The sequence below is a fragment of the Bombina bombina genome, chromosome 1 (assembly GCF_027579735.1).
Source record: "Bombina bombina isolate aBomBom1 chromosome 1, aBomBom1.pri, whole genome shotgun sequence".
In the NCBI taxonomy this organism is placed as follows: Eukaryota; Metazoa; Chordata; class Amphibia; order Anura; family Bombinatoridae; genus Bombina; species Bombina bombina.
Window position 1 is genome coordinate 525,693,871 of NC_069499.1, and position 27,449 is coordinate 525,721,319.

Sequence of the window (27,449 nt, forward strand, 5' to 3'; positions counted from 1 at the left end):
CAAATTACAAAAACATAATTTATGCTTACCTGATAAATTCCTTTCTTCTGTAGTGTGATCAGTCCACGGGTCATCATTACTTGTGGGATATTATCTGCTCCCCTACAGGAAGTGCAAGAGGATTCACCCAGCAGAGTTGCTATATAGCTCCTCCCCTCTACGTCACCTCCAGTCATTCGACCAAGGACCAACGAGAAAGGAGAAGCCAAGGGTGTAGTGGTGACTGGAGTATAATTTAAAAAATATTTACCTGCCTTAAAAAACAGGGCGGGCCGTGGACTGATCACACTACAGAAGAAAGGAATTTATCAGGTAAGCATAAATTATGTTTTCTTCTGTTAAGTGTGATCAGTCCACGGGTCATCATTACTTGTGGGATACCAATACCAAAGCAAAAGTACACGGATGACGGGAGGGATAGGCAGGCTCTTTATACAGAAGGAACCACTGCCTGAAGAACCTTTCTCCCAAAAATAGCCTCCGAGGAAGCAAAAGTGTCAAATTTGTAAAATTTGGAAAAAGTATGAAGCGAAGACCAAGTTGCAGCCTTGCAAATCTGTTCAACAGAGGCCTCATTCTTAAAGGCCCAAGTGGAAGCCACAGCTCTAGTGGAATGAGCTGTAATTCTTTCAGGAGGCTGCTGTCCAGCAGTCTCATAAGCTAAACGAATTATGCTACGAAGCCAAAAAGAGAGAGAGGTAGCAGAAGCTTTTTGACCTCTCCTCTGACCAGAGTAAACGACAAACAGGGAAGACGTTTGTCGAAAATCTTTAGTTGCCTGTAAATAAAATTTAAGGGCACGAACTACATCCAGATTGTGCAAAAGACGTTCCTTCCTCGAAGAAGGATTTGGGCACAAGGATGGAACAACAATCTCCTGATTGATATTCCTGTTAGTGACTACCTTAGGTAAGAACCCAGGTTTAGTACGCAGAACTACCTTATCCGAGTGAAAAATCAAATAAGGAGAATCACAATGTAAGGCTGATAACTCAGAGACTCTTCGAGCCGAGGAAATAGCCATTAAAAATAGAACTTTCCAAGATAACAACTTTATAACAATGGAATGAAGGGGTTCAAACGGAACACCCTGTAAAACGTTAAGAACAAGGTTTAAACTCCATGGTGGAGCCACAGCTTTAAACACAGGTTTAATCCTGGCCAAAGCCTGACAAAAAGCCTGAATGTCTGGAACTTCTGACAGACGCTTGTGTAACAGAATGGACAGAGCTGAGATCTGTCCCTTTAAGGAACTAGCGGATAACCCCTTTTCTAAACCTTCTTGTAGAAAAGACAATATCCTAGGAATCCTAACCTTACTCCAAGAGTAACCTTTGGATTCGCACCAATATAGGTATTTACGCCATATTTTATGGTAAATCTTTCTGGTAACAGGCTTCCTAGCCTGTATTAAGGTATCAATAACTGACTCAGAAAAACCACGCTTTGATAAGATCAAGCGTTCAATTTCCAAGCAGTCAGCTTCAGAGAAGTTAGATTTTGATGTTTGAAAGGACCCTGAATCAGAAGGTCCTGTTTCAGAGGTAACGACCAAGGTGGACAGAATGACATGTCCACCAGATCTGTATACCAAGTCCTGCGTGGCCATGCAGGCGCTATTAGAATCACTGATGCTTTCTCCTATTTGATTCTGGCAATCAATCGAGGAAGCATCGGGAAAGGTGGAAACACATAAGCCATCCTGAAGGTCCATGGTGCTGTCAAGGCATCTATCAGGACCGCTCCCGGATCCCTGGATCTGGACCCGTAGCGCGGAAGCTTGGCGTTCTGTCGAGACGCCATGAGATCTATCTCTGTTTTGCCCCAACGTCGAAGTATTTGGGCAAAGACCTCTGGATGAAGTTCCCACTCCCCCGGATGAAAAGTCTGACGACTTAAGAAATCCGCCTCCCAGTTCTCCACTCCCGGGATGTGGATTGCAGACAGGTGGCAAGAGTGAGACTCTGCCCAGCGAATTATCTTCGATACTTCCATCATTGCTAGGGAGCTTCTTGTCCCTCCCTGATGGTTGATATAAGCTACAGTCGTGATGTTGTCCGACTGGAACCTGATGAACCCCCGAGTTGTTAACTGGGGCCAAGCCAGAAGAGCATTGAGGACTGCTCTCAATTCCAGAATGTTTATTGGAAGAAGACTCTCCTCCTGATTCCATAGTCCCTGAGCCTTCAGAGAATTCCAGACAGCGCCCCAACCTAGTAGGCTGGCGTCTGTTGTTACAATTGACCAGTCTGGCCTGCTGAATGGCATTACCCTGGACAGATGTGGCCGATAAAGCCACCATAGAAGAGAATTTCTGGTCTCTTGATTCAGATTTAGAGTGGGGGACAAATCTGAGTAATCCCCATTCCACTGACTTAGCATGCACAGTTGCAGTGGTCTGAGATGTAGGCGTGCAAAAGGAACTATGTCCATTGCTGCTACCATTAGTCCGATTACCTCCATGCATTGAGCTACTGACGGGTGTTGAATAGAATGAAGGACACGGCATGCACTTTGAAGTTTTGTTAACCTGTCCTCTGTCAGGTAAATCTTCATTTCTACAGAATCTATCGGAGTCCCCAGGAAGGGAACTCTTGTGAGTGAAAAGAGAGAACTTTTCTCTTCGTTCACTTTCCATCCATGCGACCTTAGAAATGCCAGTACTATCTCTGTATGAGATTTGGCAGTTTGAAGGCTTGAAGCTTGTATCAGTATGTCGTCTAAGTACGGAGCTACTGAAATTCCTCGCGGTCTTAGTACCGCCAGAAGAGTGCCCAGAACCTTTGTGAAGATTCTTGGAGCCGTAGCCAGTCCGAATGGAAGAGCTACAAACTGGTAATGCCTGTCTAAAAAGGCAAACCTTAGATACCGGTAATGGCTTTTGTGAATCGGTATGTGAAGGTAAGCATCCTTTAAATCCACTGTGGTCATGTACTGACCCTCTTGGATCATGGGCAAAATTGTTCGAATAGTTTCCATCTTGAACGATGGAACTCTTAGGAATTTGTTTAGGATCTTTAAATCCAAGATTGACCTGAAGGTTCCCTCTTTTTTGGGAACTACAAACAGATTTGAGTAAAACCCTTGTCCTTGTTCCTACCGCGGAACTGGATGGATCACTCCCATTAATAAAAGATCTTGTACGCAGCGTAGAAACGCTTCCTTCTTTGTTAGGTTTGTTGACAACCTTGACAGATGAAATCTCCCTCTTGGGGGAGAGGATTTGAAGTCCAGAAGGTATCCCTGAGATATGATCTCTAACGCCCAGGGATCCTGAACATCTCTTGCCCAAGCCTGGGCGAAGAGGGAAAGTCTGCCCCCCACTAGATCCGGTCCCGGATCGGGGGCCCTCAATTCATGCTGTCTTAGGGGCAGCAGCAGGTTTTCTGGCCTGTTTGCCCCTGTTCCAGGACTGGTTAGGTTTCCAGCCTTGTCTGTAGCGAGCAACAGCTCCTTCCTGTTTTGGTGCAGAGGAAGTTGATGCTGCTCCTGCTTTGAAATTACGAAAGGAACGAAAATTGGACTGTCTAGCCTTGGCTTTGGCCTTGTCCTGAGGCAGGGCATGACCTTTACCTCCTGTAATGTCAGCAATAATCTCTTTCAAGCCGGGCCCGAATAAGGTCTGCCCTTTGAAAGGAATATTAAGCAATTTAGATTTAGACGTAACATCAGCTGACCAGGATTTCAGCCACAGAGCTCTGCGTGCCTGAATGGCGAATCCTGAATTTTTAGCCGCAAGTTTAGTTAAATGTACTACGGCATCTGAAATAAATGAATTAGCTAACTTAAGGAATTTAAGTTTGTGTGTGATGTCATCTAGTGTGGATGATTGAAGTGTCTCTTCCAGAGACTCAAACCAAAATGCTGCTGCAGCCGTGACAGGCGCAATACATGCAAGAGGTTGCAATATAAACCCTTGTTGAACAAACATTTTCTTAAGGTAACCCTCTAATTTTTTATCCATTGGATCTGAAAAAGCACAGCTATCCTCCACTGGGATAGTGGTACGCTTAGCTAAAGTAGAAACTGCTCCCTCCACCTTAGGGACCATTTGCCATAAGTCCCGTGTGGCGGCATCTATTGGAAACATCTTTCTGAATATAGGAGGGGGTGAGAAAGGCACACCGGGTCTATCCCACTCCTTAGTAACAATGTCAGTAAGTCTCTTAGGTATAGGAAAAACGTCAGTATTCGTCGGTACCGCAAAATATTTATCCAACCTACACATTTTCTCTGGGATTGCAACTGTGTTACAATCATTCAGAGCCGCTAATACCTCCCCTAGTAACACACGGAGGTTCTCAAGCTTAAATTTAAAATTTGAAATGTCTGAGTCCAGTTTATTTGGATCAGAACCGTCACCCACAGAATGAAGCTCTCCGTCTTCACGTTCTGCAAACTGTGACGCAGTATCAGACATGGCCCTTGCATTATCAGCGCACTCTGTTCTCACCCCAGAGTGATCACGTTTACCTCTTAGTTCTGGTAGTTTAGCCAAAACTTCAGTCATAACAGTAGCCATATCTTGTAATGTGATTTGTAATGGCCGCCCAGATGTACTCGGCGCTACAATATCACGCACCTCCTGAGCGGGAGATGCAGGTACTGACACGTGAGGCGAGTTAGTCGGCATAACTCTCCCCTCGTTGTTTGGTGAAATATGTTCAATTTGTACAGATTGACTGTTTTTTAAAGTAGCATCAATACATTTAGTACATAAATTTCTATTGGGCTCCACTTTGGCATTAACACATATAGCACAGAGATATTCCTCTGAATCAGACATGTTTAACACACTAGCAAATAAACAGCAACTTGAAAATACTTTTCAAAGTAATTTACAAATAATATGAAAACGAATTGTGCCTTTAAGAAGCACAGAAAAAAATTATAACAGTTAAAATAATTAAGTTATAGCATCAATCTTTGTCAGAATATACAGTTTTAGCAAAGGATTGTTCCCCTCAGCAATTAAACAACACAACTTTAGCAAAGGTTTAATCCCATTAGCAAAGATAACAATTTCTGAAAGCAGGAAACAAATTACAGAATAAACGTTTTTATCTCAGTCAAACTATAATTCTCACAGCTCTGCTGTGCTGACTGAAATATTTGATGCATAGTAAAAGCGCCCCTCCCCCACACACACAGCAGTGAGGGAGAACAGAAACTGACAGAAAAAAACAGATTTAAGCAACTGCCAAGTGGAAAAATAGTGCCCAAACATTTATTCACTCAGTACCTCAGTAAATGAAAACGATTTTACATTCCAGCAAAAACGTTAAACATAATCTCTAGTTATTAAACAGCTTTATGTCTTTCTTACAGTGTAATTCTAGTGAATTACCATTCTCCCAGAATACTGAAGTGTAAAGTATACATACATGACATTATATCGGTATGGCAGGATTTTCTCATCAATTCCATTGTCAGAAAATAAAAACTGCTACATACCTCTATGCAGATTCATCTGCCCGCTGTCCCCTGATCTGAAGTTTACCTCACTCCTCAGATGGCCGAGAACAGCAATATGATCTTAACTACTCCGGCTAAAATCATAGCAAAACTCTGGTAGATTCTTCCTCAAACTCTGCCAGAGAGGTAATAACACACTCCGGTGTTATTTTAAAATAACAAACTTTTGATTGAAGATATAAAACTAAGTATAATCACCATAGTCCTCTCACACGACCTATCTAGTTGCTGGGTGCAAGAGAATGACTGGAGGTGACGTAGAGGGGAGGAGCTATATAGCAACTCTGCTGGGTGAATCCTCTTGCACTTCCTGTAGGGGAGCAGATAATATCCCACAAGTAATGATGACCCGTGGACTGATCACACTTAACAGAAGAAAATAACCCTACATGCATGTAATGAGATTTTCTAAAATAGATTGACATGAGTGTATATATATGTGTATGTTATGTCTGAGAATAATTGCATATGTGATTTCTTTAAGCAATGATGTATATAATATGTCCGTCATTAACAAAATGAGGCAATTTATAAAATACTGTATCGGTCTAGCCATGCTGTTAATATTATTTAACATCATTTTGTCAGTAACACTTTGTGTTGCATATTTACATCTATATATACACTTTTATATATTAAGATTTATTATTACCTTTCCCTTTTTCTTTCCTTTTTTAATTATTTATTTATGTATATATATCAATTTACATTTTGTAGGAGTGAATATTCTGTTGAGGTATACATTTTTGTAGAAATGCTATAATATCATGCTTTGCATTTTTTATATTGTTTATAGTGTGTCTGTAACTTTGTAACAGCACATATTGTTGCACGGGTATTGGTTTAATCTAGTATTTGTTTTAACCAATGGGGATCTAGTACACCCTTTTTAAAGTACCTCTGATTGTATGTTTGTATCAGTAGTGATTACGGCTCACGCCGAAACGCGTATACTGTTTGTATCCGTGCACTGTTTTTCTACATTCACCGTTCCTCCTTGGAATATACCATTTTAATGGATTATTATTGAAGATTGACTTTTTATTCTAAGTTGCTGCTACCATCTTTCGTTTTTTGGATTATCTAAGTTGTCCTTTAGCACATAACAAATGGACCAAATACATTACAAAAATAAATACAAATGAAAATACAAATTATTCAAATTAAATACATTTTTTTTACTACACAAATCAAATTATTATTATTATTATTATTATCAGGTATTTGTAGAGCGCCAACAGATTCCGCAGCGCTGTAAACATAGTAGGTGTACAGGATAGCTTTTGTAGGGGTCAAGTGGGTAGAGGGCCCTGCCGAGAGTTTCACTGTTGTAGTCGGCTCTTATGAAGCGATCTGTAAACAGCTGGGCCCATAGGCTTATATTCTAATCTACATATTAAGTCATAGTTTTTAGGTTTGAACTAAATAAGTGAAGTATGTTTTACAGACTTACATTTATAAAAACAGTCTCAGCAAAAACTAATGCAAAACCCCTGGGACGTAATGGTTTAAACAAGAGGAACATACAAACCTTTCAAACTGCCCCCCTCCCCAAGCAGTGGACCTCCCTCTCCCCCTTAAGCATTTACTTATTCACTTATTGCTTTTGTTATGTATTAAAAATTGCTGGTGACCTTCTTTCACTACTATTACTGAACGGGTCTTACCCACGATGTCTAAACTGGTTGTACAACTTAATTTTACAAAATCAATAAAAATATTGTTTTTTAAAAAAAAAGGCCTCAGCAAAACAATTTATAAATGTTTAGCATTGTATCTAGAGTGATTGCTGCATATTTATAAAACATTTGCAATGATGGAAAGGGCAAGATCTTTTCAAGTACAAACTTAAACAACATAGTTAAATCATAATTGTATTATAATCATCTTTTACCTTGATTTGACAGTGTTCTATTATATTCCTCTGTTTTATTGATACTAATAATTGGCATTGATAGTGTACAAAAAGAAAACATTGCTTATCATTAAATAGATCCTTAATTATTGTTATAACCACTGGACATAGTATATTTGCAAGGTACCTTGTGTTTCGGCTCCTTGGTTCTCTCCTCCCTCTCTGCCCATCTGCCCTACTTGGTAATATGCACTGTCTGCACCCCGCAATGTTTCCTTTCTTTGTGCAGACAAGTCTGGACTCTTTCCTCCAGTACCCCGGAAGAATGATAAGACTCCTGAAGCCATTTTGCCTGTAAAATACATGGTCAGATATAATGTAAATATACTTTTATAAATGTATAGATTGCACTCAATTACATTTTCAGAACAAGTAACAAATGATGATGGTTTATATATATATATATATATATATATAAATAAATAAAAGGGGTATATCGTGGGTGTTTACGCACATTGGGTTTTCCATTCAAGTTAAAAGTAAATGTGATCGCTTGAGCACAATCGCGAATTACGCTACGATTGCCGCGTCCTCAGAGCTCTGGTTAACTGTTTTGTAATACACTACTATCTAATAAAACATATTTTAAAAAATGCACAAAAAAGTTATAAGGGCTCAAAGATAAATAATTAAATAAAAAGTAGGCAAAGGGCTTTAACATAAAGATGTATATGTATGTATTTATGCATGCATGTATGTGTGTGTATTTATATAAATCTATATATTTTCTATATACATGTTCATATGCATTTATATGTGTATACCCTGTATATGTATTTACAGAGATATATACACATACATACATATGTACACATATATTGAGATATATATATGTAGAAGTGCATTGGAGCGCTTTGCAGTAAAGTAGAAGAAAACATGTAAAAACATATTATGCAATATTCATTTTTAATATTATTATTATTATTATTTTTATAAAGCGCCAACAAATTCTGCAGCGCTGCCCATGGGTACAAGGATAACAGTACAATGGAGAAACAATACGATAAAAGACAACATTTTACAGACAAATACAGGGGGAAATGAGGGCCCTATTCCCGTGGGAACTTACAATCTATAGGGGTAGGAGAATGGGAAACAGGAGATGGGGGCTGCAAAGGTGAGAATGATATTAGTGAGGAGATAGAGGGTAACTGTAGCAGTGTAGCAGTGAGAGTGACAGAAGGTGAGAGTGAGATTTGTAGGAGCGCGTATGACTAGACACAGGAGAGTTAGAGGGGGAAGTGTTTTTAAGGAAACAGAGTAGTTCATGAGAGGACAGCATAGGGGATGAGAGAAGGGAGGGTGAGATGTGGATAGTGTGGGGATTGTTGTTATAGGGACATGCAGTGATTTTTAGGAGAAGGGCAGACAAAGAGAGCAGAAAATACATAGAGAGCATTGTGCAGGTGTATAGTTATTAAGTTTACATGTTAGTTGGTCTGCAATTTCAACCTCCAGTTTCTAGCTCCAGTGATTAACTCCGCCACTTTTAATCATAGAGCCACTTAGACTCAGAGAGCCAAGGCTCAAATCAACTTTTGGCTTGCAATATGTAGCAGTGAGTGTAATGGAATGATTCTGTGCAGCTGATTAAAAGCAGTCAGACTAGTCAGGAGTTACACACTTGCAAATTAGAGGGGGGGGGATGCATTAAAGTTATACAAAGTATCTGATAAGATGATTACAGGTAGACAAGATGGAGACAGAGCAAATGGTTAACAGAGATTTCTAGCAGGAATTAAAGGGACATTTAACAGCAGCCAGGGAGACAGAGGCAGGAAGACATTACCAGAAATTCTAGCAGGAATTAAAGGGACATTTAACAACAGCCAGGGAGACAGAGGCAGGAAGACATTACCAGAAATTCTAGCAGGAATTAAAGGGACATTTAACAGCAGCCAGGGAGACAGAGGCATGAAGACATTACCAGATATTCTAGCAGGAATTAAAGGGACATTTAACAACAGCCAGGGAGAAAAAGGCATGAAGACATTACCATAGATTCTAGCAGGAATTAAAGGGACATTTAACAGCAGCCAGGGAGACAGAGGCAGAAAGACATTACCTGTAGATAACCTGTTACCTGTTAATAAAGGTTTTAACTATGTATTTACTGTAAATATTTCACATTCCAATGTTCTGTACATAGCAGAATATATATATATATATATATACACACACCTATGTATAATCATGTATAAATATATATTGTAACAAAAATAAAAATAATGAATAAGCATTGGTGAAACGTACGTCAAAGTTGTCAAGTACTGTTTGGCCAGTCACAAGGAGGGGCGTTTGTTGGTACAGCAGTGATACGGGATACAGTGTGGAGCATTGTTCAGTCTATGGTTACAGACTATCACACGCAAATGTATTACTGCAGGCATGTACTTTAATCCCTTAGTGATCTTTGTGAGTCAATGTATATGTGTTTTTAATAAATTAACAGTTTGTATCCAGCATCCGTAACCATTTTGTATGTAGTTTGCCTTGGGCTTATATGAAAAAGCATATATTCTAGAGCTTGTTGTAACAATATTAGACTATGGTGCATTTTTCTTCTTGTTTTTGAATGAACTGATTTGTAAAATACAGACTATTGCAACCTTCATCAAAAAGGACAGCACTTCGATTTTTTGTAGTATTGGTTTGTATGATTTGTGTATAGGTTTGTGCAAATTTTATTCTTATAAATATATATTGTACCAAAAACCATCATATAGATACATAGAAATATGTATTTAAGAATAAATAGAACATATTATTCTATGTGAAGAACATTGGAATGTGAAATATTCATATTTTCATGTCGGGTTAGCGCACATGAGAATATGGGATCGAGTTTGAGTGCAAGTTGGGTGTTCTTTTGCTCAATTGACTACCAGGGGGGAATAGGTTATCTTGTGCACAATATTTTAAGTTTGGCTTTTTGCGGTTGTTGGGTTAGCACGATAGCAAAAAAAAACATTACTTTCAACTCATAATTCAAAAAGCACACTTCTAGCACATGTTACAGTTTGAGCGGGAGCGTTAAATAAAACGCCACTTGTAATATGGCCCAAAATTGGTAAATACACGGACTCCCAAGTTAATTTTTTTATTTTGTTGCAAAAATTCAGATTTGTTGTTTAAAACCCAAGTAGACTGGTGATCTGTAATGCCAGCGATCACTTGAGTTAAAGAGATTAGTTGCAGCTAAAATAAAAGTTAATTTAATAAGTATTCTAAAATTCTCATAAAAGGTAGAGTCCAGCAAACAGACCTTCACTTACAGTTTTGTGAATTTTCATTGAGATTGCAGGACAAATAGAGAGTTTAAAGGGAATAAAAATGCAGTGACTTACCCACAATATATCCCTAGTTATGAAGAAGCTTTGTAAATTCACCAAACTTGCCAAGTAGCACTTGGGGTTCCATAGTGAAAGGGCTAACGTTTCATAGTTTATTATTTATGTATTTTAAAAACAATGCCTAGCATCATGTAATGTAATGTTTTCATTTGTACCTGTTAAAATGCTCAGCTTTATACAGAAACATACTCCAAAGTACATTTGAAATCGGTATGACTGCGTGTTAACTCCCAGCACGTTTTAACACATCAAGCAGACAGTCTGCATGTGGAGGTTTAATCCTTTCACAATTTCAGCTGCTAAATTTGAAGACTTTAATATTTATGTACATATGCTGGAATCTACATTTTTATTTTCTTTTTAATTCTACTACTTTCTAGCATTTTCCAAAGTTTGATTTTGGGACTATTGTCTTCTTTCCCAATTCCTATATTTTTAAAGGAGATTTCCCTTTTAGATAGTTTTCTTATTTAGAACATTTTATAGTATCTTACTTACTCAGAGGCTCTGTTTCTGTAGGACGGCTAGGCAGAGTGGTGCTATTTTCTGTTGTTCTAGCAGGACTGCTAATTTTGGGTCGGTTATCCACACTGTAAAAAAAATATTCTTTAATCACATTTAAAATATACAAATAGAGAATGTAAACGTTTAAAAATTAGAAGAAACAGAGAATATGAATGTTATCTCAACTGAACATAATTTTACAGAAAACAGAATTTATGTTTACCTGATAAATTACTTTCTCCAACGGTGTGTCCGGTCCACGGCGTCATCCTTACTTGTGGGATATTCTCTTCCCCAACAGGAAATGGCAAAGAGCCCAGCAAAGCTGGTCACATGATCCCTCCTAGGCTCCGCCTACCCCAGTCATTCGACCGACGTTAAGGAGGAATATTTGCATAGGAGAAACCATATGATACCGTGGTGACTGTAGTTAAAGAAAATAAAATATCAGACCTGATTAAAAAACCAGGGCGGGCCGTGGACCGGACACACCGTTGGAGAAAGTAATTTATCAGGTAAACATAAATTCTGTTTTCTCCAACATAGGTGTGTCCGGTCCACGGCGTCATCCTTACTTGTGGGAACCAATACCAAAGCTTTAGGACACGGATGAAGGGAGGGAGCAAATCAGGTCACCTAAATGGAAGGCACCACGGCTTGCAAAACCTTTCTCCCAAAAATAGCCTCAGAAGAAGCAAAAGTATCAAACTTGTAAAATTTGGTAAAAGTGTGCAGTGAAGACCAAGTCGCTGCCCTACATATCTGATCAACAGAAGCCTCGTTCTTGAAGGCCCATGTGGAAGCCACAGCCCTAGTGGAATGAGCTGTGATTCTTTCGGGAGGCTGCCGTCCGGCAGTCTCGTAAGCCAATCTGATGATGCTTTTAATCCAAAAAGAGAGAGAGGTAGAAGTTGCTTTTTGACCTCTCCTTTTACCGGAATAAACAACAAACAAGGAAGATGTTTGTCTAAAATCCTTTGTAGCATCTAAATAGAATTTTAGAGCGAGAACAACATCCAAATTGTGCAACAAACGTTCCTTCTTCGAAACTGGTTTCGGACACAGAGAAGGTACGATAATCTCCTGGTTAATGTTTTTGTTAGAAACAACTTTTGGAAGAAAACCAGGTTTAGTACGTAAAACCACCTTATCTGCATGGAACACCAGATAAGGAGGAGAACACTGCAGAGCAGATAATTCTGAAACTCTTCGAGCAGAAGAAATTGCAACCAAAAACAAAACTTTCCAAGATAATAACTTAATATCAACGGAATGTAAGGGTTCAAACGGAACCCCCTGAAGAACTGAAAGAACTAAGTTGAGACTCCAAGGAGGAGTCAAAGGTTTGTAAACAGGCTTGATTCTGACCAGAGCCTGAACAAAGGCTTGAACATCTGGCACAGCTGCCAGCTTTTTGTGAAGTAACACAGACAAGGCAGAAATCTGTCCCTTCAGGGAACTTGCAGATAATCCTTTTTCCAATCCTTCTTGAAGGAAGGATAGAATCTTAGGAATCTTAACCTTGTCCCAAGGGAATCCTTTAGATTCACACCAACAGATATATTTTTTCCAAATTTTGTGGTAAATCTTTCTAGTTACAGGCTTTCTGGCCTGAACAAGAGTATCGATAACAGAATCTGAGAACCCTCGCTTCGATAAGATCAAGCGTTCAATCTCCAAGCAGTCAGCTGGAGTGAGACCAGATTCGGATGTTCGAACGGACCCTGAACAAGAAGGTCTCGTCTCAAAGGTAGCTTCCATGGTGGAGCCGATGACATATTCACCAGATCTGCATACCAAGTCCTGCGTGGCCACGCAGGAGCTATCAAGATCACCGACGCCCTCTCCTGATTGATCCTGGCTACCAGCCTGGGGATGAGAGGAAACGGCGGGAACACATAAGCTAGTTTGAAGGTCCAAGGTGCTACTAGTGCATCCACTAGAGCCGCCTTGGGATCCCTGGATCTGGACCCGTAGCAAGGAACTTTGAAGTTCTGACGAGAGGCCATCAGATCCATGTCTGGAATGCCCCACAGTTGAGTGACTTGGGCAAAGATTTCCAGATGGAGTTCCCACTCCCCCGGATGCAATGTCTGACGACTCAGAAAATCCGCTTCCCAATTTTCCACTCCTGGGATGTGGATAGCAGACAGGTGGCAGGAGTGAGACTCCGCCCATAGAATGATTTTGGTCACTTCTTCCATCGCTAGGGAACTCCTTGTTCCCCCCTGATGGTTGATGTACGCAACAGTTGTCATGTTGTCTGATTGAAACCGTATGAACTTGGCCCTCGCTAGCTGAGGCCAAGCTTTGAGAGCATTGAATATCGCTCTCAGTTCCAGAATATTTATCGGTAGAAGAGATTCTTCCCGAGACCAAAGACCCTGAGCTTTCAGGGATCCCCAGACCGCGCCCCAGCCCATCAGACTGGCGTCGGTCGTGACAATGACCCACTCTGGTCTGCGGAAGGTCATCCCTTGTGACAGGTTGTCCAGGGACAGCCACCAACGGAGTGAGTCTCTGGTCCTCTGATTCACTTGTATCTTCGGAGACAAGTCTGTATAGTCCCCATTCCACTGACTGAGCATGCACAGTTGTAATGGTCTTAGATGAATGCGCGCAAAAGGAACTATGTCCATTGCCGCTACCATCAAACCTATCACTTCCATGCACTGCGCTATGGAAGGAAGAGGAACAGAATGAAGTATCCGACAAGAGTCTAGAAGCTTTGTTTTTCTGGCTTCTGTCAGAAAAATCCTCATTTCTAAGGAGTCTATTATTGTTCCCAAGAAGGGAACCCTTGTTGACGGAGATAGAGAACTCTTTTCCACGTTCACTTTCCATCCGTGAGATCTGAGAAAGGCCAGGACAATGTCCGTGTGAGCCTTTGCTTGAGGAAGGGACGACGCTTGAATCAGAATGTCGTCCAAGTAAGGTACTACGGCAATGCCCCTTGGTCTTAGCACAGCTAGAAGGGACCCTAGTACCTTTGTGAAAATCCTTGGAGCAGTGGCTAATCCGAAAGGAAGCGCCACGAACTGGTAATGCTTGTCCAGGAATGCGAACCTGAGGAACCGATGATGTTCCTTGTGGATAGGAATATGTAGATACGCATCCTTTAAATCCACCGTGGTCATGAATTGACCTTCCTGGATGGAAGGAAGAATTGTTCGAATGGTTTCCATCTTGAACGATGGAACCTTGAGAAACTTGTTTAAGATCTTGAGATCTAAGATTGGTCTGAACGTTCCCTCTTTTTTGGGAACTATGAACAGATTGGAGTAGAACCCCATCCCTTGTTCTCTTAAGTAAACCTTCTAATTTTTTATCCATAGGATCTTTGAAAGCACAACTATCTTCTATGGGTATAGTGGTGCGTTTATTTAAGGTGGAAACCGCTCCCTCGACCTTGGGGACTGTCTGCCATAAGTCCTTTCTGGGGTCGACCATAGGAAACAATTTTTTAAATATGGGGGGAGGGACGAAAGGAATACCGGGCCTTTCCCATTCTTTATTTACAATGTCCGCCACCCGCTTGGGTATAGGAAAAGCTTCTGGGAGCCCCGGGACCTCTAGGAACTTGTCCATTTTACATAGTTTCTCTGGGATGACCAACTTGTCACAATCATCCAGAGTGGATAATACCTCCTTAAGCAGAATGCGGAGATGTTCCAACTTAAATTTAAACGAAATCACATCAGGTTCAGCTTGTTGAGAAATGTTCCCTGAATCAGTAATTTCTCCCTCAGACAAAACCTCCCTGGCCCCATCAGACTGGTTTAGGGGCCCTTCAGAACCATTATTATCAGCGTCGTCATGCTCTTCAGTATCTAAAACAGAGCAGTCGCGCTTACGCTGATAAGTGTTCATTTTGGCTAAAATGTTTTTGACAGAATTATCCATTACAGCCGTTAATTGTTGCATAGTAAGGAGTATTGGCGCGCTAGATGTACTAGGGGCCTCCTGAGTGGGCAAGACTCGTGTAGACGAAGGAGGGAATGATGCAGTACCATGCTTACTCCCCTCACTTGAGGAATCATCTTGGGCATCATTGTCATTGTCACATAAATCACATTTATTTAAATGAGAAGGAACTCTGGCTTCCCCACATTCAGAACACAGTCTATCTGGTAGTTCAGACATGTTAAACAGGCATAAACTTGATAACAAAGTACAAAAAACGTTTTAAAATAAAACCGTTACTGTCACTTTAAATTTTAAACTGAACACACTTTATTACTGCAATTGCGAAAAAATATGAAGGAATTGTTCAAAATTCACCAAAATTTCACCACAGTGTCTTAAAGCCTTAAAAGTATTGCACACCAAATTTGGAAGCTTTAACCCTTAAAATAACGGAACCGGAGCCGATTTTAACTTTAACCCCTTTACAGTCCCTGGTATCTGCTTTGCTGAGACCCAACCAAGCCCAAAGGGGAATACGATACCAAATGACGCCTTCAGAAAGTCTTTTCTAAGTATCAGAGCTCCTCACACATGCGACTGCATGTCATGCCTCTCAAAAACAAGTGCGCAACACCGGCGCGAAAATGAGGCTCTGCCTATGATTTGGGAAAGCCCCTAAAGAATAAGGTGTCTAAAACAGTGCCTGCCGATATAATCTTATCAAAATACCCAGATTAAATGATTCCTCAAGGCTAAATATGTGTTAATAATGAATCGATTTAGCCCAGAAAAAGTCTACAGTCTTAATAAGCCCTTGTGAAGCCCTTATTTACTATCTTAATAAACATGGCTTACCGGATCCCATAGGGAAAATGACAGCTTCCAGCATTACATCGTCTTGTTAGAATGTGTCATACCTCAAGCAGCAAGAGACTGCTCACTGTTCCCCCAACTGAAGTTAATTGCTCTCAACAGTCCTGTGTGGAACAGCCATGGATTTTAGTAACGGTGCTAAAATCATTTTCCTCATACAAACAGAAATCTTCATCTCTTTTCTGTTTCTGAGTAAATAGTACATACCAGCACTATTTTAAAATAACAAACTCTTGATTGAATAATAAAAACTACAGTTAAACACTAAAAAACTCTAAGCCATCTCCGTGGAGATGTTGCCTGTACAACGGCAAAGAGAATGACTGGGGTAGGCGGAGCCTAGGAGGGATCATGTGACCAGCTTTGCTGGGCTCTTTGCCATTTCCTGTTGGGGAAGAGAATATCCCACAAGTAAGGATGACGCCGTGGACCGGACACACCTATGTTGGAGAAAGATTATTTTACTTGTGTATATAATGGACCAACAATCTACTTCTCTGTGCGGGATAACTATACTTTAGAAAACCACAAAAGATAATACTAAGTGTGCAAAAGATAAAGCACCTTGCTTCTGAATTGGATCTCACAAGTTTAAGCCAAATAAAGGAAGTAAAAATTAAAAGTAAATATAATACTCAACAATCACAACTAAGATTAAAAAGTCCTAAACCTATAAAGATTCACAACATATTTTTGGCATAATTTAAAGAATACAAATATGCAGTGAACACAGTTTGTTTGTGAATATATTTAAACCTTGCTTTTGATAGTTTACTTCTTTATGTGATATAATTACAAGTGTAAAGTTGTTAAAGGAATTAAGAAGCTATATAGTTTAGATAACAGAGTACCCCCTTGTGGACTTCCCCCACAAAAAAAATACTTGTATGTCGGGACACACACACACACAGATATGACACTGTGATAACCAAATGCGTATTCTTCTGTGGTTTACAGCATTTTGTTATTAATCTATGCTATCTAATAAAGTGTTTATCAAAGATGTATCTACAAAAAAAACGTAGGTTTTAATATTAAATTCTGTAGAAAAACCATTAAACTTTTAAGGATTGTGATTAACCCCCAAATTATTATCTACTGCAGATCACAATATACTGCTCCCAATGTCCTCCAGAATTCAGGCTGTTTAACACTGATGTAATCACCCACTCTCTTGAGCTATGATTACACACTCATGGCCTCCTCTTGATGCATAAAACACGTATCTACTCTCATAAGGCACAGAAATATTGTTTCACAGGATGGGACATTACTCAGCATGCAAGCTTGCTATGTCTGGTGAATGTGAATAGTTTACTGCAACCATATTTGAACAAATGTTGGTTTAAAAGAATCAGTTTAATTGTCATATCTAACATTTGTATGTGTGATAAAATGATTTAGATAAATGCAATAGTTTGTAAGACTGTTTAATTAGTTCACATACTTGTTTGGTACATAGCATTCTTCTGAGCAGTTCTTCAGTGATATCTTTGATAGCTCATCCAAAGCATTTCTGTACTCTTTGCAGCTTAAATAAGAGAAATACACAAGTTTAGTGCATGGTAATACACAATCTGCAGAGATAATACCCCCCGCCCCCCAAGGAAATGAAACAATTTACATCCAACTTCTTTAAAATAATGCCCTTTTTACAGGGCCTGTTTTCTTAATACCTGCAATAATATTTTCTAAATGTCTGCAAGATCTGGTCAATTAATATTAGTGTGTTCCATATACAGGTGGCACGCGGTTTACGCCGGTTCAATTTGCGCCGTTTCAGAATAACAACCTTTTTTTCAGTCATGTGACTGCTAATGAAAAGCTTTGGAAAGCAGTGCACTAATTAAAATAAATAGCCAGTAGGTGGAGCTGTCCGCTTGTCTTGCAGCAAAGTTATGCAACTTAACAGACTGAAATTGATCTGTGTACACAGATCAGAGAAGACCTATCGAGCAACAAGATTTAGCAGCCACTTCCCAATTATCTTCCTGTCCAGCTGTTTGAGGTGAGGGTGCCTAACTGCTTATTAATCATTGCAGATTGAAATGCATAGAATAGGTGCAGACCCAATATTATCTAACATTCTAACAATGCAGAGAACTGATTACAGAAAAATGCAAGTAAAAAAAAACATTTTTTTTTATTAAACTTAGTTTGATGATGATACAATCTATATTATTATTTTTTGGCACACTTTTTGAAGTCTATATCAAATGTACAGAAGATTATCCAATAATATATTAATGTGTTATGAAAAATAGAAGCAAAGAAGAACTAAAGGAAGGCCAAACCAGATAAAAATGACCACGGATGGCAGGGTTTTCAGGATATCTTTCAAAACATGAACAAAATAATAAAATCCTGCTTCCTTTCACATTTATAGTGACACCACATGGCCAAAATGTCTAACACAAAGTAGAGTTAATTTGTTGCAGTAGGAAGGATAATGGTTTAGTAAATATAAGCAAAACTGGTTTATAAAGGTAAAGCTTGTGCCCTGAACAATACTATTAATAAGTGATGAAAAAATGTGAAAACAATTTTCAAAATATAACTAAAGTCTCAGCTATTAAAAAATGGCAAGGATCTCCTAGTAGCCAATAGGATACATTGGGAAAGAGCGAGTAAATGAGAAGTGGTGTAGCTCATTGTAATGGTCTTGTCTTTGTTGAAAGAGGAAGAAGAGTTCTGATTAATGTAGGCCTCACTAAAGATTGTGCTTCACCCTGGAATGGCAGCATAAGGGACTACGGAAAGATAGACAAAGCGCCTGGATGGAGCCACTTCCTCCATCCAGATATAAGAACAGACCATGGAAAAAATCCCATGCCACAGAGGAAGCCAGATAAAGCATCTACTTGAGGGGACAAAAGGTCCAATATTTACAAGGCCTGTTATCAGAGAGGTGTGGAATGTATGTTCTGCTAGTGATCCCATTGGAACATAGAGAGGACTGAAGGAATTATGGCGGTGGGGGAAGATATAGACTAGTAAATAGGACCAAGGAATGGTTAAGGTATTAACAAATGCCGTCTGTTGGTCACCTGTTTTCACATTAACTTGGAACTTTTAGGTAACAGAATTCATGGCCCAAAGGTCTGTGAGGTCCAATGACCTGTGGGCTCTGAAGATATCCTTGGTAATTGATAGCAAGAACTGCAGTCATATTGTCTGCCTGCTGCAGGCCAGACCAGATGTTGAGAAGCTCTTAAAACTACAGAATTTTTCATGATCAGGATAATATTAATTAAAAGAAAGGCCGCCTTTGGTCTTTTTATTATTATTATTATTATTATCGGTTATTTGTAGAGCGCCAACAGATTCCGCAGCGCTATTAACAAAGGCAGAGTACAAAAAAACAGTTATAGGGATCAAATGGGTAGAGGGCCCTGCCAAGAGTTGCACTGTTGTAATCAGCTCTTGAGAAGGTGATCAACAAACAGCTGGACTCTTAAGCTTACATGCCAAGGGGGGTCAGGGGATAGCAATGGAGGAGAGGAACTGGTATAAAGAAAGGTTAGCGTAGGTTGTATGCATCCCTGAACAGTAGAGTCTTTAGGGAGCACTTGAAGCTTTTAAAACTAGAAGAGAGTCTTGTGGAGCGAGGCAGAGAGTTCCACAAGATGGGAGCCAGTCTGGAGAAGTCCTATAAACGGGAGTGTGATGAGGTGACAAGAGAGGAGGAGAGTAGGAGGTTGTGAGCAGAGCGAAGGGGACGGGAGGGAAAGTATCTGAAGACAAGGTCTGAGATAAAGGGGGAGCAATGCAGTTGAGGGCTTTGTATGTCAAAGTGAGAATTTTGTATTTGATCCTAGAGGCAAGAGAAAGCCAGTGAAGAGATTGGCAGAGAGGTGCAGCAGATGAAGAGCGACTTGTAAGGAAGATGAGTCTAGCAGAGGCATTCATTAAGGATTGTAAAGGAGCTAGGCTGTAGGTGGGGAGACCAGTGAGGACAGAGTTGCAGTAATCAAGGTGGGAGAGGATGAGAGAGTGGATTAAAATCTTAGTTGTGTCTTGTGTAAGGAAGTGTCTAATGTTAGAGATGTTTTTAAGGTGGAAGCAGCAGGCTTTAGCCAAAGACTGAATGTGAGGAGTGATAGAAAGATCTGAGTCAAATGTGACCCCGAGACATTGGGCATGCGGGGTAGGGGTAATGATGGAGTTGTCGACAGTTATAGAGAGATTGGGGGTGGAGAGTTTTGAAGAAGGGGGGAAAATAAGGAGCTCAGTTTTGGAGAGATTTAGCTTGAGGTAGTGAGAGGACATCCATGGAGATGTGAGAAAGACAGTTAGTGACACGGATTAGCAAGGAAGGTGAAAGGTCTGGTGCAGAGAAGTAGATTTGGGTGTCATTGGCATACAAATGATATTGTAAACCATGGGACTTTATTAGGGAACCTAGTGATGACGTGTAGATTGAGAAGAGAAGGGGACCGAGAACAGAGCCTTGCGATAATCCGACAGAAAGTGGTGACGGGGCAGAGGAGGCCCCAGAGAAGGCTACACTAAAGGTACGGTTTGACAGGTAGGAAGAGAGCCACGAGAGGGCTGTGTCACATATGCCGAAGGATTGGAGGGTTTGGAGCAAGAGAGGGTGGTCAACAGTGTCAAAGGCTGCAGACAGATCAAGGAGAATAAGCAGAGAGAAGTGGCCTTTTGATTTTGCTGTAAGTAGGTCGTTGGTAACCTTAACAATTGCTGTTTCTGTGGAGTGATGGGGACGAAATCCAGATTGCAATGGGTCAAGGAGGGAGTTTATTGTAAGGAAATGGGATAGGCGTGCATAAGATAGTTTTTCGAGAAGCTTTGATGCAAGAGGGAGGAGGGAAATAGGGCGGTAGTTGGATGGGGAGGTTGGATCAAGGGAAGGTTTTTTGAGGATAGGTGTGACCAGTGCATGTTTCAGCGATGAGGGAAATATACCGGTGCTGAAGGAGAGGTTGAAAGTGTGTGTGAGTATAGGGGTAAGGGTGGCAAAGAGGGAGGGGAGTAGCTGTGAGGGGATAGGGTCAAGGGGACAGGTAGTGAGGTGAGAGCACAGTATAAGTGCCGAAACTTCTTCCTCAGTAACAGTAGCATTTGAGGGGGTGAGAGAATGGAATTATGTTGAGAGCTGATTTCATTTCTGATGGAGTTGATTTTGTTATTGAAGTGGTTGGAAAAGTTTTGAGCTGACAGAGAAGTTGTATTAGGAGGTGGGGGAGGGCAGAGAAGAGTATTAAAAGTGGAGAACAAACTTTTGGGTTTGAAGAAAGATTAGATATAAGAGTAGAGAAGTAGTGTTGCTTATGGAAATTAAGGGCAGAGTAGTAGGAGTTCAAGATAAATTTGTAATGTTGAAAATCAGCTGAACTCCTAGATTTTCTCCAATGCCGCTCAGCAGTACGGGAGCATCTGCGTAGGTATCGTGTCAGAGGAGTATGCCAGGGCTGAGGATGAGTGTTTGATTTCCAAGCTATGGTAAGAGGGGCGAGATTGTCAAGGACGGATGTAAGGGTGGAATTATAGTGGCAGATAGATTGGTCAGGGCATGAAAAGGAGGAGAAGGATGAGAGGAGAGGATTGAGGGAATTAGAAAGCTGTTGTTGATCTAATGACGTAATGCTTCTGTGAAGTTTGGTGTGAGGAGCAGAAGGAGGGAGAGTTGTAGGGAGGGATGATATGTTGCAAGTAAGGAGATGGTGGTCAGAAATAGGAAAGGGGGAGTTTGTGAAGTTTGAGAGGGTGCATCGATAGCTAAAGATCAGGTCAAGGGAGTGACCATCTTTGTGAGTGGGAGAATCAGTCCATTTTGACAAACCAAAAGAGGAAGTGAGTTGCAGAAGTTGTTTTGCAGTGGAGGCAGTGGGATTGTCAAGAGGGATGTTAAAGTCACCAAGAATGAGGGAAGGGGTGTCTGAGGAAAGGAAATAAGGTAGCTATGCAGCCAAGTGATCTAGAAATTCAGTTGAGGAGCCAGGAGGACGGTATATGACTGCGACACGTATAGAAAGAGGAGAGAATAAGCGAATCATGTGGGTTTCAATTGAGGAAAATGTGAGGGAAGAGATGGGATGCATTTGTTGAAAGGTGCAACGAGAGGAAAGTAAAATACCTACACCACCTCCTTGTCTATTACCAGACCTAGGAGTGTGGCTGAAGTGGAGACCCCATGTGACAGAGCAGCAGTGGATGCTGTGTCTAGGGGAGAGAGCCGGGTTTCTGTTAGGGCCAGAAGGTTGAGGGAGTGGGAGATAAAGAGGTCATGTATAGAAGTGAGTTTGTTGCAAACAGAGCGAGAGTTCCAAAGTGCACAAGTGAAAGGGGAAGTGGCTTTTGATGCAAGAGGAATGTGAGTAAGGTTGTCAGAGTTTTGTTTTTTTGAGTCTGTGGGATGTTATACATGGATGTGCACGGCTAGGCAATTGTTGGGGACCAGGATTAGGGGAGATGTCACCAGCAGTTAGTAAAAGCAAGAGGGAGAGTGACATAAGATGAGATACAGATTTGCAGTAGTGAGACTGCTTTTGAGACAAGGTGCAGGGGGGAGAGAGAGTGTTTAGGAATAGGTAAAGTTCATGAGTACAAAAGTAATGTGAGTTTAAGAGAGATGGGCTAATGAACAGTGCAGGTGGAGAGGGAGAAGGAGTAATTGAATAAAGTAGTTTGTTATAGAGACAAAAGGCAAAAAGGAATAAGAAGATATTAGGCATTTTTACAAAAGAGGGAACCAGTTAAACACATAAGACACGGTATTACAGTAGCAATTGCATTTGAAAACCGTAAGGTATATCAAACATAATATTACAAAAGTACCTGCCTTTTTCTTGCCCCTTGCCCAATCCTTGTCCAATTCTTGTATAATTCTATTGCTAGTGCCTCTTGCACGTCAAAGTGTAAGCAATTATTTCCATCAGTATTAGACTGGCAATAATGACACAAGCTGTGTCTAACTCTCCCAACAGTCAATGGAGGAAGTGATAAGTGTTTCACTGAGACCTTTCCCATTGCTAAATGAAACACCACTGTAAAGGTCTATGGCAAAATCAAGCAAATGGCTTTGTGAGGGTAGCCATGCATCTGATAGGGCAGATCAAGTTAGTGCATCTGGCAAAGCATTAAAATGCTAACATCAAGGTAAATGGAAGAGAAGGTGGCTAAGACAGTATATAAAGTATTGGAAAGGAGAGTAACCAGCTCAGATGCATTTTGCTAAGAGGGCACTCAGCATTTCTTGAATGTATCCAACTCTTCCCCTGCATTAGCCACCAGCTTCGCATGTATCACTAGTACTATATCAATGCTTGCCAGTAACATGGGTGGTATAATCCAATCACACAAAAAACCTCTGTATGATAAAAGGAGCTGCGGAAACAGCTCATCTGAGTAAACTGACTGCAAGACACAGCACAAAGAAAAAATAGTGGTGTGTGTTATTTTATATATATATATATATATATATATATATATATATATATATACACAGACACACATATACATACACATACAAATATACAAATATGTGTCACCATTGTTTGTATTTCAGTGTGCTTGGTTGAAGAAATGCATTGTTTGGATGTAGTTTAGGGACCCAGGGAGGAGGAGACCTTGACGTGGCCCTAAGCCGATCATCATTTGGCCAAATGCTGTAACTAACTCTTCCATTTTGCTTTCAATCTAGCTGTATGCTTGCAAGAAAGTGCCAGACTTTCTATGTGTTGTGTTAATAATTTTGTTTTGTAATTTTTCCTATGGGCCTATCACCCAGACTTGTCTGGGGTTAATTGCCTGAGTCCCTGAAAGCTGTGCAGCTGTCTATAAGTGCTGGTGAGCACCCAGGGCTGTGCATTTTGCAGGGTTATAGGATGTGTATGCAGTTCGGTTTGAGAGTGCAGTCCATTTCTATGTTTTATAGGAGTCTAGGGAAATTAGTAAGAGAGTGCAAGACAAACATTAGTTGAACAACAACACTGATCTTTTATACATATAACATAACTTCCCCCCCCGTGTCTACACCAATGCAAACCCTGCGCGTGTGCAAAAATAGGATGTGTACACTAAATAATGTGCATCAGTCCAAGTGTCAAAACAAATACAAAATCATTAAATAAAAACAATACTCCTAATCCCACCTCATCATTTTATCTTCAGATATATTCATAGATCTACTAATCCATATATACGGACTCATCAACTAATTTACCTAATTTGATAGATCACAGTGATCGTTACCGCTACTTGAAATCGCAACTATAATCCAACTTTCTGTTATTGTTTGTTCTATATCACACCCATATAAACTCCCTATAGGATAATATGTCCGCCTTGCCACCCCTATTTGGCTAACTCTAATAATAAAAAATCCATAATCTATCATAGAGAATCCTATTTTATGTAATACCTACTATTGGTTGGCCGGCTTGCCCGTGGTTATAACATAAACAAACTAGCTGAGAAAAACATGGCTACTCCACGCATCTAGAGATATAGATATATTCACAAAGAGAGAGAGAATTATAGATAAAAATACAAATGTAACAAAGGGAAAATTCATATACACCTTTTATTTAAATGACATTTTATAATCTTCAAACACTTGATCATTAGCAGAGGTATGTGGCCTGTCTGGATTACCTGAGAGCAAATGCTATGATTGAACTGGGCTCTTTCTCACACACAGCAATAGGAACTCGTTCATGTTCGTACATCAGGTAGTGCTTATCTGGGTCACTGTAAACAGAACAGGGAGAGGTGGCATGATAATTAATAAATAAGTACCGAACTTCAGTAATGCTCTCAATGTCTGATTTTAGTAAATCTAATATTTAGCATTAGAATTAACAAAAAAAAATGAATAACTTTCAAACTAACTGTACTGTGAAAATATTTATACCTCTCTAGCAGTAATACTCTTGCTATCAGATGGATCTTTATCGCTTTGAAATATGTTTTAACCCCTTAATGCAAGCAATGTACCCTGTACATCACCTGTCATAAGGGTCTTACAGGACCTTGCTGATAGCCTGAGGCATGCAGAAATAGCAAAGTATCACTACTGTCTCACTACTGTTAGCAAGACCTATGCTGTTATGGTCCTCTTAGCACAAAAGACAACAGATATACAGGGTAAAAGTGCTGTACTTAAGAGGTTAAAGGGACATTATATACTAGATTTTTCTTTGCATAAATGTTTTGTAGATGATCCATTTATATAGCGCAAACAGCTTTTTTTTTTAAAGAAAAAAGAATATTTATACTTACCTGATAAATTTATTTCTTTTTTGACACGATGAGTCCACGGATCATCTTAATAACTAATGGGATATTCACCTCCTGGTCAGCAGGAGGAGGCAAAGAGCACCACAGCAGAGCGGTTAAATAGCTCCTCCCTTCCCTCCCTCTCCAGTCATTCGACCGAAGTTAGGAAGAGAAAGGAAAAGCCAAGGTGCAGAGGTGTCTGAAGTTTACAATAACCCAGAACCTGTCTAAAAGAACAGGGCGGGCCGTGGACTCATCGTGTCAAAAAAGAAATACATTTATCAGGTAAGCATAAATTTTCTTTTCTTTTTTAAGACACAATAAGTCCACGGATCAACTTAATTACTAATGGGATTCAATACCCAAGCTAGAGTACACAGATGATACGGGAGGGACAAGACAGGTAACCTAAATGGAAGGCACCACTGTGTGAAGAACCCTTTCTCCGAAAAGCGGCCTCAGCCAAAATAAAAGTATCAAATTTGAAGAACTTTGAAAAAGTGTGAAGAGAGGACCAAGTTGCAGCCTTGCAAATCTGTTCCACAGAAGCTTCATTCTTGAATGTTCATGAGGAAGCAACAGCCCTCGTGGAATGAGTCGTAACTCTCAGGAGGCTGCTGTCCAGCAGTCTCATATGCAAAATGTATGATACTCTTTAGTCAAAAAGAAAGAGAAGTAGCCGTAGCCTTCTATCCCTCATGTTTTTCTGAGAAAATCACAAACAAAGAAAAGACTGAGGAAAATCCTTAGTCGCCTGCAGGAGAAAACCTTAAAGCACGGACCACGTCCAAATTGTACAGAGACGTTCCTTCTGATAAGAAGGATTATGACACAAGGAAGGAACAACAATCTCATAATTAATGTTCCGATCAGAAACAACTGTAGGAAGAAATCCTAATGTACTACATAAAACTACCTTATCTGAATGGAAAATAAGGTAAGGAGACTCATACTGCAATGCCGAGAGCTCTGACACTCTACAAGCAGAGGAAATAACAACAAGAAATAAAATTTTCCAAGATAACAACTTAATATCGAAGGAATGCATAGGCTCAAACGGAGCCCCTTGAAAAAGTTTAAGAACTAAATTCAGACTCCATGGAGGAGTAACCGGTTTGAACACAGGCCTGATCCTGACCAAGGCCTGACAAAATGATTGTACATCCGAAACATAAGCCAGATGTTTGTGTAACAAAATAGATAATGCCAAGATTTGAACCTTTAGGGAACTAGTCGATAAGCCTTTCTCCAAACCCTCTTGGAGAAAAGACAAAATTCTAGGGATCCTAACTATAATATGAGTAGCTCTTGGATTCACACCAAAGAGATATTTATGCCATATCTTATGGGAAAGCTCTCTAGTTACAGGCTTGCTAGCCTGAATCATGGTCTCTATGACTGAGTCAGAAAACCCCCGCTTAGACAAAATTAAACATTCAATCTCCAAGCAGTCCGCCTCAGAGAAACTAGATTTGGGTGAAAGAAGGACCCTTGAATTAGAAGGTCCATCTTCAACGGAAGTCTCCACAGTGGCAGAGATGACATATCTACCAGATCCGCATACCAAATCCCGCAATGCCAAGCAGGAGCAATGAGGATCACTGATGCCCTCTCCTGCTTGATCCGAGCAATGATCCTAGGAAGAAATTCAAACAGCGGAATTTGGTATGCTAGACTGGAGGTCCAATAGACCTCCACAGCATCTATCAGTTCCGCCTGGGAGTCCCTGGACCTCGACCCGTATCTTGTGAGCTTGGCAGTCTGTCAAGATGCCAAGAGGTCTACTTCCGGCTGACCCCACCTGAGAATCAAGCTGGAGAACACTTCCGGTTGGAGTTCCCACTCCGCCGGATGAAAGGTCTGCCTGTTCAGAAAATCCGCCTCCCAGTTGTCCACCCCTGGGGTATGGATCGTCGACAGACAACAAGAAAGGGCCTCTGCCCACTGACTTATCTAGATTACTTCTGTCATCGCTAAGGAACTCCTTGTTCCTCCCTGATGATTGATGTAAGACACTGAAGTTATGTTGTCCAACTGGAACCTGATAAACTGGACCGAGGCTAACTGGGGCCAGGCCAGAAGAGCATTGAAAATCGCTCTCAGCTCCAGGATGTTTATAGGAAGAACAGACTCTGACTGAGTCCACACTCCAAGATTGTCTGCGAAAGCAGGTTTCCTGGAAA

General features: G+C 40.4%; 1 protein-coding gene across 1 annotated transcript in view; it reads right to left on the minus strand.

Annotated features, from left to right (window-relative positions):
* Nucleotides 1-27,449, minus strand: part of PIKFYVE (phosphoinositide kinase, FYVE-type zinc finger containing) — a 563,129-nt gene that overhangs the window by 203,516 nt on the left and 332,164 nt on the right. The window contains exons 30-33 of the mRNA XM_053713067.1: nucleotides 24,643-24,738; nucleotides 17,474-17,557; nucleotides 11,242-11,333; nucleotides 7,518-7,682 (exon numbers count right to left, since the gene is read on the minus strand). Of these exons, the coding sequence (XP_053569042.1) occupies nucleotides 7,518-7,682; nucleotides 11,242-11,333; nucleotides 17,474-17,557; nucleotides 24,643-24,738 (437 nt within the window). The remainder of the gene's footprint in view (nucleotides 1-7,517; nucleotides 7,683-11,241; nucleotides 11,334-17,473; nucleotides 17,558-24,642; nucleotides 24,739-27,449) is intronic.